The sequence below is a fragment of the Salvia hispanica genome, chromosome 6 (genome assembly GCF_029641045.1).
Source record: "Salvia hispanica isolate PSC_SH4W2 chromosome 6, Shi_PSC_v1, whole genome shotgun sequence".
NCBI lineage: Eukaryota > Viridiplantae > Streptophyta > Magnoliopsida > Lamiales > Lamiaceae > Salvia > Salvia hispanica.
The window spans coordinates 20494226-20510111 of NC_142697.1; the positions used below are offsets into that span (position 1 = coordinate 20494226).

Sequence of the window (15886 nt, forward strand, 5' to 3'; positions counted from 1 at the left end):
TTTTTTAATTTCTTAGTTTGTAACTTTTTTTTAATTTCTTAGTTTGTAACTTTTTTTTTAAAATTTCTTATTTTGTAATTTTTTTTAATTAAGTAAATGTAGGATTTGCCTTAATTGTGTTATTTTTATTTTTATATTTTGCTTGATGAATTTGCATAAATTATATAAATACAAAATAGAAGTATTCGCTTAGGGCGGGCTATAGTCCGTCCCACTGCAAGTGGAATGAGAGGAGGATAAAATGCTGACGTGGCGGTGAGGGCGTCGCTTAGGGCGTCCCACTCTGGATGCCCACTCTATACCTATTACTCATAACATTTTAACAAATTTTGAGCCATCACAACTTAAACATGTTTTTGGAACAAATTTTTATTTGTGTCTCACTTATGTTAATCTTTCCTTATTTAGAAGGAAGAGTATGTTTTATGTTGAATATTTGAGCAAATTTAGGGTACACTTTATCAAGATTTTATTGCCATTGTTGCACTTGCTTATCGAACAGATAATAAATTAAGTAAATTTGATTTTCAGGTGTTTGACATCTCACATTTAATTGTTTACACATCGCGACAAACAAAATTAAAAATTTCATTAGTCTACTCGAAACATACTAAGGTATTTAATGATTTACAAAATCTAAACATTATCTTTTACTCATAACAATCAATATAATTACATATTTATATAGTTACAGAAGACTACAAGTGTAGTAAATTTGAGTAAATACTTCAATAACTTTCTTTTTTTTCAGATGATAGTATGATTGATGAATTGTCCGTTGTAAGAAGAATGCGTGGTACAGGATAAAACCCGGTTTAACAGTACTTCTTCATCCTTCATTTATAATCTCATTTTGACTCTACTCGGATTTTAGGAAATTATTGAATTTGTGAAGAAAGATAGGGAACTGAGGTAATGGAATGCGGACCATACTTTTATAGTATTCCCTTCATCCGCAATAGGAGTTCCGTTTTTCCATTTCAATCATTCTGTGAATATGAGTCTCCGGTTAGTACTACTATAAATGATTAAAAGGTCTCATATTCCACCAATTTATTATCTCATGTCTGAGAAATGCGACTTCTATTTACAAATGGAGGGAGTAATATATTAATTTTTTAGTAATAATAAAATGTAAATGTAATGAGTTTTAGTTAAATGACGTTGTCTATTTGCCTAAAATGAAAAAGACATCTACAGTAAGACTTTAAATTGGAACATTACAAATAATAAAATGAGATATTCTCTTTACGGACCGAGTATATGTTTAAAATGAAAAAAATATTACAGATTTCATTTTTGTTTATTAGGAGAGCAGGAAAATGGGTAAATACAAGAACGACGATGAATTAAATTAAGATTTATTTTAATTTTTCTCGTTGGTTTCTTGCAATTTCTATCGCTCTTCAAATCATCCATAAAAACTGATCTCTAATTTCCTCCTCTCTCTCTCTAAACATTCCCCTTTTTTTCTCTGTTTTACAGTTTGAATTTATCCTGAAATTCAGTGTCATAATTTTCCGTGCTCGAGAGCGCGCGGAGGAGATCAGGATCTCCGCCGTGCCTCGCCGGAACGTGACGGAATCTCCGGTCTAAAGCTGAGAAAAAAAGCGAGCTGGAAAACGCCGATTGGGTCTGACACAGGACAGAGGGAGAATTCATATGCATATTTTATAGAGAAATTATTCAAACAAGAGAGAGAAAGAAAGAGCATAGATGATAGTACATGTGATTAACGTGCAATGTAGGGAAAACAACAAGGAAAATATGAAGAGAGAGAAAGGCATCGAAGAAGCTTTGGAGGAGGTTATTTGCACGGCACAGATACCTAGATCTCTTCTCCAATCTCCCTTACCCTTGCCTTTTGCCGCAATTTATTCCGTTTCCCTCCCATTCTTAAATTCCGAGATGATTCTCCCTTCGGTTTCTCTCCCTCAATTGCTATAGCCTTCTTAAACTCCTTCTCCTCTTCCTTCTGCTCGTTTCTGTGTTTTTAGTTTCAGTATTATCTTTGTTTTCGTTCCGACTTCTGAGATATGCTGCTGTAATCTCACAGGTGACTTTTGTTTATTTTTTTGAAATTTGAGCTGGCTTTCGTTTGATCTAAAAGGGAAATTTGTGTTTTTAGACCAAAGATAGTAATTTTTGCTCCCCAAGGCTCTGTACTGTGTGATCCGGTGTTGAATTTTGGTTTTATCTCCTGAATTTTGATGTGGGAAGGGTTTGCCTTCGTCTCTCTCGCTCTCTGGTGATTTCAAGTTTGAATTGTTGCAGACTTTTGCTTTTCTTCGATCTGCACAATTCGAGAATTCTATTTCGGGTTGGAGTTTTGTCGGGTGAAAATTTTGAGTTATCGTTTTGCCATCAATTAATTACCTTTTAAGTTGTGAGATCTTAAATGCAGCTGTTACGACGTGAATTTTGTTGAATTATAGGTAGATTGACACAATTTATTGGCAACCTATGTATATCAAATGAAACAGCTCTACTTTTAACTTAAATTTTGATTAGCTAGACACTTACATTTCGTGTTGGACTATAACTACTAGATCATTTGTCTTTGTTTGTGATTTCTCGCCTTGCTTGTCAAGCTGTTGCTCATGTGTCTGGTTTTCCATGTTCTCTTTCTTCGGGTGTTAACCTTGTCCCAATTGTCTTTGCAGGTTCTTTCTGAAGCTATATCCTCTTAACTTCCACAAGAACTGATTTTTTGTGATTGTTGGAGGCTAAGGGCTGATTTATTCTAAAAGGATTAACCAAGCCTTCTGAAATGATGAACTCTAGGGGTTTTTCTCCTTCATCCTTCTTTTCAGAGGAGGTGTGCTTGTCTGATGAGGTATGCTTGCACATACAATATTTAATAAGAGAACTTCAGAATTATGGGTCTACAATCTGTTGGTGTACTTTGTGTAACTGTCATCTTCATCTTCAGAAAAACATCGTACATGCTTTTGCTTGCTATGTGATTGATTATACATTATTTCTTACTTCTTTAATTTGCAGAAACAGGTTGGTATAAAAAAGATGGACCAAATGAGTGGTTATGCTGGTGAGTGTTCATGATATTGTTATATAGAGTTGTATGAATGTTCATGTTTCTTGTAAGGTTTCCAATCCAGTACTTATATTCATCTGATAAAGTGGAAAATAGAGTAGGCGGGAAATGGATGCAAATTACTTTTGTGCTTACTGAGAAAATTTATCTTACAGCATGGCCTCAATTTGTTCTATAAAAGCTAAATTTCTGATATTCTTTGCATATTTGGTAACTTTATTGTAGGAAACTGAAATCTATCAGCTTTTATCAATAATTATTAATACTGTTACATTTAATCACTCGTAGTTTTTTATGTTATCATTGCTCTAAGACTAGCTTGTGCGCTACGACTGCTGTAGGTATCCTTTCATGGTGGCAGGCATTTCTTAATAGTTACAAAATCTCCTCGTTAGTAGATTGTTATTGCCAATTTTCTTTGATATCAAGGTGGTTTTGCATGTGGTTAAGTCAGCACTTCACTAACCTTCAAGGTTAAGTTTATTTCATACAATGAGTCTACGATGGTTATATATACGTGTAAATTCAGAGGCATGCATGATTGTGCTATATCCACTAAATCTCTATTTAATATGTTTGTGCAAGTTAGGAGTCTTACTTGAAGTGAATTAAACTATTGTGAAATTGATGTTAAATAATAGTGACGATGCTTTTGTGGTTGGGATGAAAAGTCAAATGTATTCTAAGTACTGTAACATTTCGAAAATGGTTATGTACAGATTATAACACTTGTCTTGATGTTATTATTTGTATTATATAGCCACAGGTCTTGGTGAGGTCTTCTGAAACTTGTTTATATTCTTTTCAGGTTTCAAACTAGATGGGATGCTAAGACCTGAAGGAGTTGGTTCGTCACCACATGAAAATAAAATCCCATTGGATTCACATACGGGGAATGGTTTTGCTCTTCCTGACTATTATCTCAGTCGTGGTCGACATGTTAACCTTTCGTTGGGAAATCATCTTATTGGAGCAGTCAGCCGCTCCTTGCCGAGTGCTGTTGATCATGATTTGGGTTCTAGAACTAATTCGAACATAGAGCCTGTGCCATATTGTTTTGATGGAGATAAAATAAACCTCACCGGTGCTCAGTATGAAAATGGCCTTTTCTCAAGTTCAATGTCGGATTTATTTAGTAGAAACTGTATGTACTCTCTTTTCTCATAGTTGTGTTAATTCTTAAGCTGTCCATTCATCATCCAAGCACCTGCCAAATCAATGATAAAAACCATGAATATGTTGTTATCTTGCAGTAAAATTGTCATCTAACAATGGCCCGTATGGTCACTCCTTTGCTGCTGCTGCTGCTTCCTCCCATTATGAGGAAGAGGAAGTTTTTGAATCGCTGGAAGAACTTGAGGCTCAAACTATTGGTAATCTTCTACCAGATGACGATGACTTGCTTTCTGGTGTGACTGATGGGTTTGGCAGTGGTATGAGATCTAATAACGTGGAAGACGTGGAGGATCTAGACCTCTTTAGCAGTGTTGGAGGATTGGAACTTGGAGAAGATAGCTTCTTGCAAAGAAATCCTGAACTTTATGATTTCAATTCTAACAATCAGCTGGGATCCAACGGCGGGGAACACCCTTTTGGTGAGCATCCTTCTAGGACACTCTTTGTCAGAAATATAAATAGCAACGTTGAAGACTCTGAATTGAGAACACTTTTTGAGGTAAGTGGTATCACCTCTCACTATTTCAAATTGTGTTTCAATAATTTTCTGGTCGTTTTCTTACTGGTGAATTCTTGCCGTCAAACTGGTATTGCAGCAATACGGAGACATCCGCACCCTGTATACAGCATGCAAGCATAGGGGATTTGTTATGATCTCATATTATGATATAAGAGCTGCCTGCAATGCTATGAAAGCTCTTCAGAATAAGCCATTGAGGCGTCGGAAACTTGATATACATTTCTCAATTCCGAAGGTGGTTTCTGGAAATGTGCCTTTTCCAACCCTGCTTTAATCCTGTTGTTTTTCCCTTTACGTTTGTGAAATTTAAATAGATATGTTCTGAAGTATTATCTTGCTATATATCTGTTCCAGGAGAATCCATCGGAAAAGGATGTAAACCAGGGTACCCTTGTGGTTTTCAACCTTGATTCTTCTGTTTCAAATGATGAACTCCGTGAAATATTTGGTGTCTATGGTGATGTCAAGGAGGTAAAGCTCAAATGCAGTTAATTGAATAGTGTCTAGTTCACATTCGTATTGAGCATTACCTATTTCTCTGCTTGCAGATTCGTGATTCTCCAGGCATGTCTTATCATAAATATGTAGAATTTTATGATGTCAGAGCTGCAGAATCTGCACTTCGTGCATTGAACCGGAGTGACATTGCAGGAAAGCAGATTAAGCTTGAACGAGGTCGACTTGGTGGCTCCCAAAGGTGCGTTACTTCAAATCTCCAGTATACATTTCCACTATCACATCCATTATCTCCATGTGCTTCCTTAATGAGCTTCCTTTTTTAAATCAATCTTACAAACAGTCACTTTTATCTTTTAATGAATTGGCTGGACTCTGGCAAATGCTTCTTTCTGCTGAATCTAACAGCTTATTATGTCCCATGTATAGATTCCTGGAGCAGGAAGAATCTGGTTTTCTTTTGCAGCATAGCCCTTCGAATAACCTATCAAGTGGATTTTCTGGTAATTTTATTTCTCAATTTTGGATGATTCATGTTCTTTGCATTCACTTACAATTCATGACATGGTTCATAAGTATATGGAGTAATCTATATTCATATATATATTTATATTTTCTAATAGCAGGATCGCTTTCGCTGGGGGGGACATTCTCTGGTACAGAGAATGGAATTCATGGCCCTCTCTCGACAAATAGAGGTCATATTGGTCCTCTCCTGGATGATGTGCTACAACATGGTGTATCATCTAGTGTACCTAACAGCTTACCATCTCTAATAAGAGTTGAATCTGGAAACCAATCCAACATTGTTGAATCTGGCCATCCACACAACCACCCAAAATATGAGCTCCAGAGCCAGTCGAATCTTCATCCGCATTCTCTTCCCGAATATCACGATGGTTTAGCAAATGGGCCTCTCTTCGGTTCTCCAAGTAATATAGCTGCAAATGTTAATATCCGTCCTCCAGAAATAAGTGATGGCCAGCAGTTCCGTAGAATTACCCCTAATGGACAGTCAATCGAGTTAAATGAAGGTAACAACGACCGGGTTTTGGTTTCCCTTATCTTTTAATGCATCTTTTTTCTTATTCATTTGTGCTAACTGTTAACTGTGAATTACGTTCTCTTCAGTTTTTGGTACCTCTGGAAACGGGAGTTGTCCTCCTCCCGGGCGTCAGTACATGTGGAGTAATTCTCATCATCCACAACAACCTCAGGCTGTTTTATGGCCTAACTCGCCGTCATTTGTTAATGGCATTGGTGCTGCTCATCCTTCACAGATGCATGCTGTACCTCGAGCACCATCTCATATGATGAATCCACTTCTATCTATAAATAGCCATCATGTTGGATCAGCACCTTCTGTCAATCCTTCTCTATGGGACAGGCGGAATATGTACGCAGGGGAGTCGCCTGATGCTGCTTCTGTATTCCACCCTGGTTCGCTTGGGAACATGAGAATGTCTGGTAATTCCCCACATCCATTGGAATATGTCCCTCATAACATCTTCCCGCGCCCCGGTGGAAATTGTGTGGACTTACAAATGCCTTCCAAAAATATTGGACTGCATCCCCATCACCAGAGGTGCATGATTTTTCCTGCAAGAGGCCAAATGCTTCCTGTGATGAGTTCATTTGATTCTCCTAATGAACGAACCAGGACACGTAGAAATGATTGCAATTCAAGTCAACCTGACAATAAAAAGCAGTTTGAGCTTGATTTAGAGAGAATTGCACGTGGAGATGATAAGCGGACTACACTTATGATAAAGAACATTCCTAACAAGTAAGTAGTTGTCCAGTAATTTCTTGAGTTCCTTATTCATATACAAGCTGTAACTCTTATATGAATGGTGCGGTGATTGTATAGTACCAAATAGGTTATATAGATAATGGAATTGTGTATGTACGTCACTTATGTAATTAATTTTTGTCATGATCTTTCTATGTGGATTCGTAGCTATTATCTTAAAAGCTTGGGTTTTTCTTTTTCTGAGCACCTAATTATTTAATGTTCATTTATGGCTGTATTAATAGGTACACGTCGAAGATGCTTCTTGCTGCAATTGATGAACGTCACAGAGGAACTTATGATTTCATTTACTTACCTATTGATTTTAAGGCAAGTTTTATTTTACCCTGTAACTTATTTTCCTTTTCATGAATGACATTGTTTTGATCATAACGTGTTTCTCCTTCTTACAGAACAAATGCAATGTGGGATATGCTTTTATAAACATGACTGATCCTACACTTATAGTGCATTTTTATCAGGTATACACGATATTCCTCATATTCTATATATCTGGTATTGAATTGACTATACTGAGTATTTTATTTTTTTCTCAGAGTTTCAATGGAAAGAAGTGGGAGAAGTTTAATAGTGAAAAAGTGGCATCTTTAGCATATGCTCGAATCCAGGGCAAGGCTGCCCTCATTGCTCACTTTCAGAATTCAAGCTTGATGAATGAAGACAAAAGATGTCGGCCTATACTTTTCCATACAGATGGTCCGAATGCCGGAGATCAGGTATGTTTTGTGTATCTGATAGATGAATCAGAAACGTCATGTCATCTCTTCAAGTGTTATTTCTCCGTATATGTTAATCCCTGGTCCTTGCTTATGCGGTCATTACTTGTTGAAGGGTGCCAATAATATGAAATGTACTATATCTTTGCCTATTGTTAATGCAGGTTCCTTTCCCAATGGGTCCCAACATTCGACCACGGCCTGGAAAAACCCGAACCAGCACCTCCGATGACAACAGTCAAGACATACCATCAAATTCTCTGAATGGGGATGATTTTTCCAACGGGGACTCATCTTCTGGTTCCGGTAAAGATTCAGACTGAGTTTTGTGACAACTAACCTCGTAGAAACTGAACAACACTGGCTAGTCATTGTACTGGAAATTTTGGTATTGTACATTAAAGTGTGTTATGGTTAAGAGGGAAGAGCAGAAGAGTAGTGTGACTGGGGACTGAGAGAAAGCATTGTTGTGTAGTAGAAATTGACAATTTGCCTGACCAAAGAGCGTTGGAGTATTCGTTGTGGTGCAGTTACTGAAACAGAGCAACATCATGGAGCTTCGAAATTTTGAATGTCGATATTTTGAGGAGTTCGGTTGTGTTGTAGTATGTGTTTGTATAGAGAGAGCTTTCATCTTCTCTTGTTTTTTGGGCAATTTGCTAAGAGAAGTCGGTAACAAACTGCAACAATTTTCATTCATGGATGGATTGCATCATTTCCTTTTTGACCATGTAACTTTCACTTCTTGATTTTCTTCCACTATCCCACTGCTTTTTTATCTTCACTTAGTGGAACATATCCTTTTTCGGCTTCTTCTTTTGTTCTGTTGTATTTGATGTTTATAGTATACTAGTATGTAACTGAGTGGGTACCACCCTATCTTTGCTCTTGGAACATAATCTGTTCCCAAGGTCATGAGAATCAAATCCTAAATCTCTCCAATAAACTGTAAAATGAAGGAATATACTTCATACACTCAATAACCTGAGGTCACATCAACAAAGTTTGCCACTTGATTAGTAGTCGGAAAAGCTGAAAGAGAGGTTCGGATGTCCAATATTTTCCTGATTCATTAGAGCCTAATATATCACTACTTTGCTTAATGTCTAAAAAATCATCAAGAGAACATCATCCCACCATATTCACACAAGGAGATTCTATTATTACCAGACACAAACTTAATGCTACTGGTAAAACAAGTTATTTTGGGTACAGTATGTCATAATGACCGGGTCGGTAGAGCAAGGTTATGAATGGTTTAAGCGCCACAAATCCACCGCTATTAGCATCCGTGACCGCAACAGGAATGAAATCATGATGGTTCACGCTCACACTGCCTTTATCATCATGACTGCGATCAAGATAGACTATGCGGATTGGGACGCCAAGTGCATCTGACAATGCAGTAATGTGAACATGATCGCTCTCTTCACCCATTGGCTCCACTGATGATTTGCAAAACTGCACCAGAGGAGGAATCTAATTAACAGAATTGTGGCAGTAACATGGATAAAAAACACTAAAACAATGTCCTATGTGAAGCCTCTTTGCATCCAGTATAAGAATAGAGATTTCAGTCTATATAATATAAGCACATCTAATGTCAGGCTGCTTGACCCTAAAGGAGTATGGGTCTCAGGATCAAATAAGTTTATAGTACAGTCTTTCAGATGCTACAGTAAATTTTGCGCACACAAAAGAATTGAATGTTTCGCAAAACCAACCTGCTCCACAGAGGTATTAGTTAATCCTTGAATAAATGGTTCATAGAACTCCGAACGCTTCTTTATTTCGCCAGATGTAATAAATCTAAAGAACATCACAACTAGCAAAGACAAGTGGTCAGTTTTTTTTTTCTATTATGGACATGATAAGCAGCCAAATTATATATACAGATATACATGTATTTATCATGTCTGTCTTGATATCATTGCAAGGTTCCGTAAGTGCTACTCACCATAGTCAGATACATACTGATCTCTACTTCTCTGTACAAGTTCCTCATGACTGTAACCACAATAACAAATATTAGGCACCGACGGAAAGTCGAAAGCAGGTTGTAGAAGAAAAAAGAGTCGCAATTAAAATAAATCCCATGAACCTTATGCAAGCTTCTTTCCCTGAAAGAACACTTTCAAGTTGCTCAAGGAACAGCTGAAAACAAGTAGATAGATTCAGGAAGTTAAGTTTCAGGATGTCAACCGATCAGGTAAAAATTATACTAATAATTAGTTTTCCTCCAAAAATTAAGCTGTGCAAAGCTTTGTCCATAACATGAATTGTGTTCTTGAGAGCAACATATTGGTTATGCAAGAAAACTTTCAGAATTGCAAATATGGCACGCGAATAAAGAAACAGTGGAGCTAATTAATTTTTTGCATTAAAATGCATCACCCTAAAGTTTTTTGTCCCAGATAAAAGAGTACTACTATATGACAAAGACATGGACCTACCATGCATCAGGAGTTGAATTTATGTTAGTACCAAGGGTGCAAACAAACTGTTCAAAGGTTGTTAAATAAGTACCGCAAAAAAATCTTCAAAAGTAAATTCTGCGTAGCCCAAGCTAATAAGTGTCTTCCTGCATTCCTCCACACTGACTGTGATGCGATCAATTTCTGCATGGTCTTGTGATTCCAGAATATGGTCCTAATTTGATGGGTAAATGCTTCAGTAGCTAAAATACGGAAGACTAAAGCATGATTTCCAACTGAAGAAGATAAAATTGTGCGAAGCATTTAAGAACACATACTATCAAACATACCAGGTAAGCAAACATGAAGCCCCGGAAGAAACAATTCCCATCTCCCCTTGTTCGCCTGATGGCAGCATATTGTTCGGTCAGAACCTACAGATATTGTAACGGCTACCAGCACTGAGGATAGGAAGCATGTGACAGAGAAAAATGCCTAACAATAAAGCGGACCTTAATTTTCTCCAACAAAATTGGGTTTCCTGACTCATATTCGTCTGCTAAAGATGAGAGAGGCTCCTGGTATATCACTTCCAAAAGTCATTCACTATGAATTAAGTAAATGCTACAAGAGCAATTGTGATATTATCACTTAATGAATGGTCTATATTAGCTAAAGAAAATCAGCTTTGTATCTAAAACCAATACAATTTTCCTCATAAGAATATAAGAGAGATGGATTTTCAAAGTTATAAGGACAAAAAGCCAAGAAAATAAAATAAACAGGTCAACAAAAAACGACTTCAAATCAAGCGACTTATTAACAAGTTCGTGCAAAATGTAAATAATAAACTAGTTGTACACACATCTTGATTGGACCAAAAATGAAACCGATTCTAGGATCTCTAAAAGATATTCCCCACTCATCTAGTCAAGAATCCAGTCATCCACCAGAACCAGTAATAATATAACTATAAAGGTATTCACCATATTGTATAAATCAAAATAGAGCAAATAAGAAGCTTCACTACCAATGTAAGATGTATACTATCATAGATCTACTATATATAGCATATCCATGAAAAATATTGCTTCCAGGGATTAATGGCTTCCTTGCCTTATCACCAACAAATGGGATTTTCCCAGCTTCCTCTGCCTGTATGGCGGAATGCTGCTGCATAACCTCATCATCCCTATAATTTGTCCAGTCATTGATCTCAGAAGTTTGTAACGATATTTTGGTCTCCGTTTCAGGCTCCGCTGCTTGACCATCCGGATTCTGCATCTTTACTGCAGTGGTTGGGAAATTTACTGTCCTTGACAAGTCAGATAGAAATACGGTAGCAGGCAAACAGGTGTTGTGGTTTTATGTCCAGAAACAGAATGTACCCCTGAAACGTAGATAGCATTGTCCGATTGTATGAACCATCACATGTTATGGCAAATGCAAATATGACAGACAGAGAAAAAATTGTCATTGTTCAATTGCAGAATAATTCGAGTCTCCCTATTATCAACCAGGTTGTACTTTATGGGAATAGCACAACAATACGCTCGCCAAGTATCAGATACTATATAGACTGTCATCACTCATCATAGAAGTAAAATCCCCCATACCAGTCAATATGATAGTCTTATGTTAACTTATCGTGTAAATAGCAAACATTGACGTATTACAAGTGAATGTAGGCATATACTATGTGCTATAATAAAAGAGTAGGAATGAGCATCTTAGTTCTAAAAACAAAATGTCACTTAAAAATTGACTAATACTACATCACCACCAAATGCACAAAAATACAGAAACTCAAGACTAGAAGAGACTAAGAAAAAACTCTACACATCCTTCATTAGTAATTCACCCTCTACCTGCACACGAAATTCACAAGAATTTATATCTCAATTCTTCTACACTCAACCGAATCAAATTATATGTCAATGTCGCGGCCAAGAAAAAATAAATAAAAACTATCAAGAATTAAGAAATTTTTTACAGCGAATCTAAAAGGTAAATAAAAACTTGAAAATGAAGTACTCCTACCTAGAAGATCAAGTATAAACAAGCACTGAACAACAAAATTATGTAGACAATAACGGTTATACTGTAGAGTTTGAACAATTAACAGTAGCCAAATTCATGTATGTGAATAAAAATGGAGCAATATGGGGAGAGAAGGCACCGAGTAGGAGCAGATGGAGAGAAGAAGTGGATCGGCTGGAATTCGGAAAGAGAAAGATGATCTGCGTAGTAGAGTAACACGATAACAGAGAGCGGTGGTGGAAAGAATCGAAAGATGAATTAATAGGGGCCCATTTGTATAATTTTTTATGTGTATTTGTATTTAAAAATCCAATTTCACTTTAAATAATTACTCAATTATCGATAATGCTTAAATAATTACTCAATTATCGATTAACTTATAGCTCACTCGATTGACGTCGCCTATCTACTACGCCATAACTGATTGTTTCAATTATTTTAGCTATATTTATTAATCCCTCCGTCCCAGATAATTTGGGACACTTTGACCCGGCACGGGTTTTGAGATGTGAGTAGGAATGAGTTAGTGGAATATGAGGTCCACTACCAAAAATGGTAAAAGTGAAGTGGGATAAATTATGTGGGACGACTCGAAATAGAATACTGAGTCGAATTATCTGGGACGTAGAGAGTATTTTTTTTACTAGATCGGTATTGACAGTACTAACCGAGAACTGTTTGAAGTTAGATCGAATGACAAAGCATAGTTTTAACTATTTAATTAACTATTTAATTAAGTGTTCACCTGATCAATTAAATTAAACTCACTTAGTTGGCCTTAAATGGAGTAATCTTAACATAGTTTGAACCTCTTGAAACTCTAAGATGCCCTCTCATCAAACATCAACTACTTGCACGTCATCATTCTCCTCTTTTTCACAAGACCACAACTCAGAACAATGGATGCCCTTTCTCACATCTCTCACATTAATTTACACTATTTATTGTTTTAGTTGTGAAATTGAAAATTAAATAAAACTACAAATTCTAAAAATTACTACTAAAACATTAAAAATACTTTACAAAAATTAAATATTAAAAAGAATTCAAAAAAATTAAAAAACAGTTCTTCATTTCTAAAAAACATTAATGAGCGTCCAAACTTCTTCGATCAGGTTTTCTTGAAGGTTGACGAAGATTTGTTCTTCGCGCATCGACGCACGACGGGCTGCGAACTTGCGAAATTTTGGTAGTGTACCTTGAGTTTGGGGCGCTTACCACAGTCGATCTATGGACACTCGATTATCTTACAACACCATAACGATTTTTTAAAATAGTTATATAAATATTTTATTTATTACTGTTATTTGTTTATTGGGTCTCACCCTCACGATTTTATTTTTTGAATCCATAAACTTCACGTCGGACGTTGGATATAGAAAAATTAGATATAACTGGATCTAAGATCCCATGAATTACAGAATTAGGATTAAAAATATTGTATGATTAAGTTATCAATTTAACTGATACTAGTATGATTTACGACCGATAATTGAAATTATCGATTATGGAACGGATGGAGTACTTATTAGCACTATTGTTTTGCTTCTGTCACTTCTATTAGATTTTGAGTTGTTACCCCGTGAGATTTTCAACTTTAGGTTTATCCTTAATATATGATTATGATTAATCATACTATATGTTAGTACTACAACCTAAGCTAAGTTACATGCCAACCCCTGATCAAATAAGACTAAATATGCAATTTTAAATCATGTTTCCCATTAATAAATTTTATAATTATATTTTTAGGCAAAATATCAAATCGAGGATGACTTAGTTAACTTTGTTATTTAGAGTTGATACGACTCTTGAAAAATAGAATCATGCGAATTATGCTCTCTATTTGGTCAGAGATTAATAAATGTAACAAATTGTAAGGTGGGACTAATTAATAGTACTAGTAATTATTTATATAGATTAAAATGAAAGGTGTGTTGGCTTATAAGTAGTAGTACTATGGTGTGGGGTACTAGAACATGTGCGAGCTTATCATGACAAAATCACATGCAATGTATCCCTAAAATCTTATACTCCAATATTATATAAAAAAACCTAACAACTTAATTAAATCCGTAAGGATTCAACATTTCTAAATTGGGCTAGTTTGAAATTCCAAAATCGGACCAGCTGAAATCACAGACATTGATACTTATAAACAATATAAGTAATAAGTAGTACAATCTTAATCGTCTTGTATTATCCTAGTGAAACAATAAGTAGGGCCATGATAAGTAAAAGGGAGTACTATATATTATCTTAATGGTATGCGTAATTATATCAACATATAATTCATTATTGTGCGTAGTTCATTGTTTTTTCCATGCAAAAAAAAAAACCTACTTTTGAGTGATGGGTAAACGTTTATATGCTATATTACCTTTTATTTTCAAATAAAAACTCTGATTATTGTAATAAACGTGGACTTTGATCACGAATATCTATTGCGAATACACCTATTTGCTAGATAAGGGCATCGCAAGGGTCAAATCCCACAAAGATCGAGTGATTTTTTTAGTAGAATTAATTTCACTATGAATGTAGTTATTTAATACATACGAGTTCTACAATAAGTCGACGATCCAACCAATTTCCGGTCTAGTTAAAGAGACTAAAAATTCAAGACTCACTCAAAAGTCATATATTACTTGATTCAACTAAACGAAAAATCAAGGCTGAGATGTAGCTGAGCTGTATATTAATGCTATATACAGCAGCAAATTTTTAAATATAATTCGGATCATTGAACAAGAATGTTGAATATCGATGAGGATTTTCATACATTGACCTCTTATAAGCGTTTGACTTCAAAGTCTATAATTGAAGAAGCATTTAAATAACTGTGTTTGGAAGTTTCTTCTCAACTACACACACGCTGACTAGTTGATTCAATTTACTTTATTTTGGATTTTTACTAAGTTCGTATACTGGACATTTGTTGTTAAAAAAGTCTATCACGGAATTGTTACAGGCGGTAATATTATCAACTTCTATTCCTAACTAAATTTTGTCATAAACTAACCAAGCTGATACCCTTAACCCAATTCGCAAATTTTTTCTTTCAATGTAAATGGGCTATATGTTTATTTGAAATTTTAGGCTTTGAAGATTTTTTTCCTTTTAATTTAAAATTTTAATTATCGGATGATTTAATAGATGGATGCGGCCGCCGAAATATGGTGTCGGTCGTGCATATAATTAGCATGGAGTAATGTTATTTAGATAATTTGAATTTATACCCACTATAAAGATTATGAATAAAAATTTCAGTGATCAAAGTATATTGCTACATGGTCTAATTTGAATTTAATTAATACCCACTATAAAGATTAGGAATAAAAATTTCAGTGATCTAAATATATTATATTGCTACGTGGTGTGTTTAAATAGTGATAATTACTTAGGATTGTTCTCATAATTTCTAAACAAGATTCTCTAATGTCTCTAGTTCAGGATTAAATTTATTTTTTTCGGCGTAATTAGGGCAAAACAAAGGACAAGAATCACACACTTTTACAAAAAAATTTAGGATTATTTTAGCCGTTTCAATAATTACACCACTAAAAACACCATCTCTTGATATTTGCAGCAACGAGTTTACTCTCTTGTTTTTCCTAAAAATAGAAACTTTGGAAAACGGTATGAATTTTAATATAAAATTTGTAAAGTAAAAGAGATAAGAGAAAAAATGGATAA

General features: G+C 35.4%; 2 protein-coding genes across 5 annotated transcripts; one reads left to right on the forward strand and one right to left on the reverse strand.

Annotated features, from left to right (window-relative positions):
• Positions 1-1390: 1390 nt before the first annotated feature.
• Positions 1391-8520, forward strand: LOC125207183 (protein MEI2-like 4). 3 transcript variants are annotated; one of them, XM_089061855.1, is made up of 15 exons: positions 1391-2056; positions 2664-2836; positions 3004-3049; positions 3864-4199; positions 4309-4730; positions 4828-4986; positions 5106-5222; positions 5300-5448; positions 5637-5710; positions 5831-6241; positions 6339-6993; positions 7245-7329; positions 7413-7481; positions 7557-7736; positions 7901-8520. In XM_089061855.1, the coding sequence occupies exons 2-15, from the start codon at positions 2771-2773 to the stop codon at positions 8057-8059; spliced, it is 2928 nt and encodes a 975-aa protein (XP_088917981.1). In that variant the 5' UTR covers positions 1391-2056; positions 2664-2770; the 3' UTR covers positions 8060-8520. The 3 variants fall into 3 exon arrangements, with proteins under 3 accessions (XP_088917981.1, XP_088917982.1, XP_088917983.1); XM_089061856.1 differs by having other exon boundaries at positions 5834-6241; XM_089061857.1 differs by having other exon boundaries at positions 3010-3049.
• Positions 8521-8726: 206 nt separating this feature from the next.
• Positions 8727-12484, reverse strand: LOC125207184 (ubiquitin thioesterase otubain-like protein). Of its 2 annotated transcripts, none has more exons than XM_048106420.2 (9): positions 12330-12484; positions 11267-11540; positions 10663-10728; positions 10501-10584; positions 10263-10385; positions 9838-9890; positions 9694-9743; positions 9461-9561; positions 8727-9197 (listed from the first exon to the last, which is right to left on the reverse strand). In XM_048106420.2, the coding sequence occupies exons 2-9, from the start codon at positions 11432-11434 to the stop codon at positions 8937-8939; spliced, it is 906 nt and encodes a 301-aa protein (XP_047962377.1). In that variant the 5' UTR covers positions 11435-11540; positions 12330-12484; the 3' UTR covers positions 8727-8936. The 2 variants fall into 2 exon arrangements, with proteins under 2 accessions (XP_047962377.1, XP_088917984.1); XM_089061858.1 differs by having other exon boundaries at positions 12191-12444.
• Between the last annotated feature and the right edge of the window lie 3402 nt (positions 12485-15886).

Coding starts and splice junctions, on each gene's coding strand:
- LOC125207183 (XM_089061855.1), top strand. CDS start 2,771: ATGATGAACTCTAGGGGTTTTTCTCCTTCATCCTTCTTTTCAGAGGAG. Junction 3,050..3,863: donor CCAAATGAGTGGTTATGCTG/GTGAGTGTTCAT, acceptor TATTCTTTTCAG/GTTTCAAACTAGATGGGATG. Junction 5,711..5,830: donor CCTATCAAGTGGATTTTCTG/GTAATTTTATTT, acceptor ATTTTCTAATAG/CAGGATCGCTTTCGCTGGGG.
- LOC125207184 (XM_048106420.2), bottom strand. CDS start 11,434: ATGCAGAATCCGGATGGTCAAGCAGCGGAGCCTGAAACGGAGACCAAA. Junction 9,891..10,262: donor CTTTTGAAGATTTTTTTGCG/GTACTTATTTAA, acceptor ACTTGTTTTCAG/CTGTTCCTTGAGCAACTTGA. Junction 9,744..9,837: donor GGGAAAGAAGCTTGCATAAG/GTTCATGGGATT, acceptor TTGTGGTTACAG/TCATGAGGAACTTGTACAGA.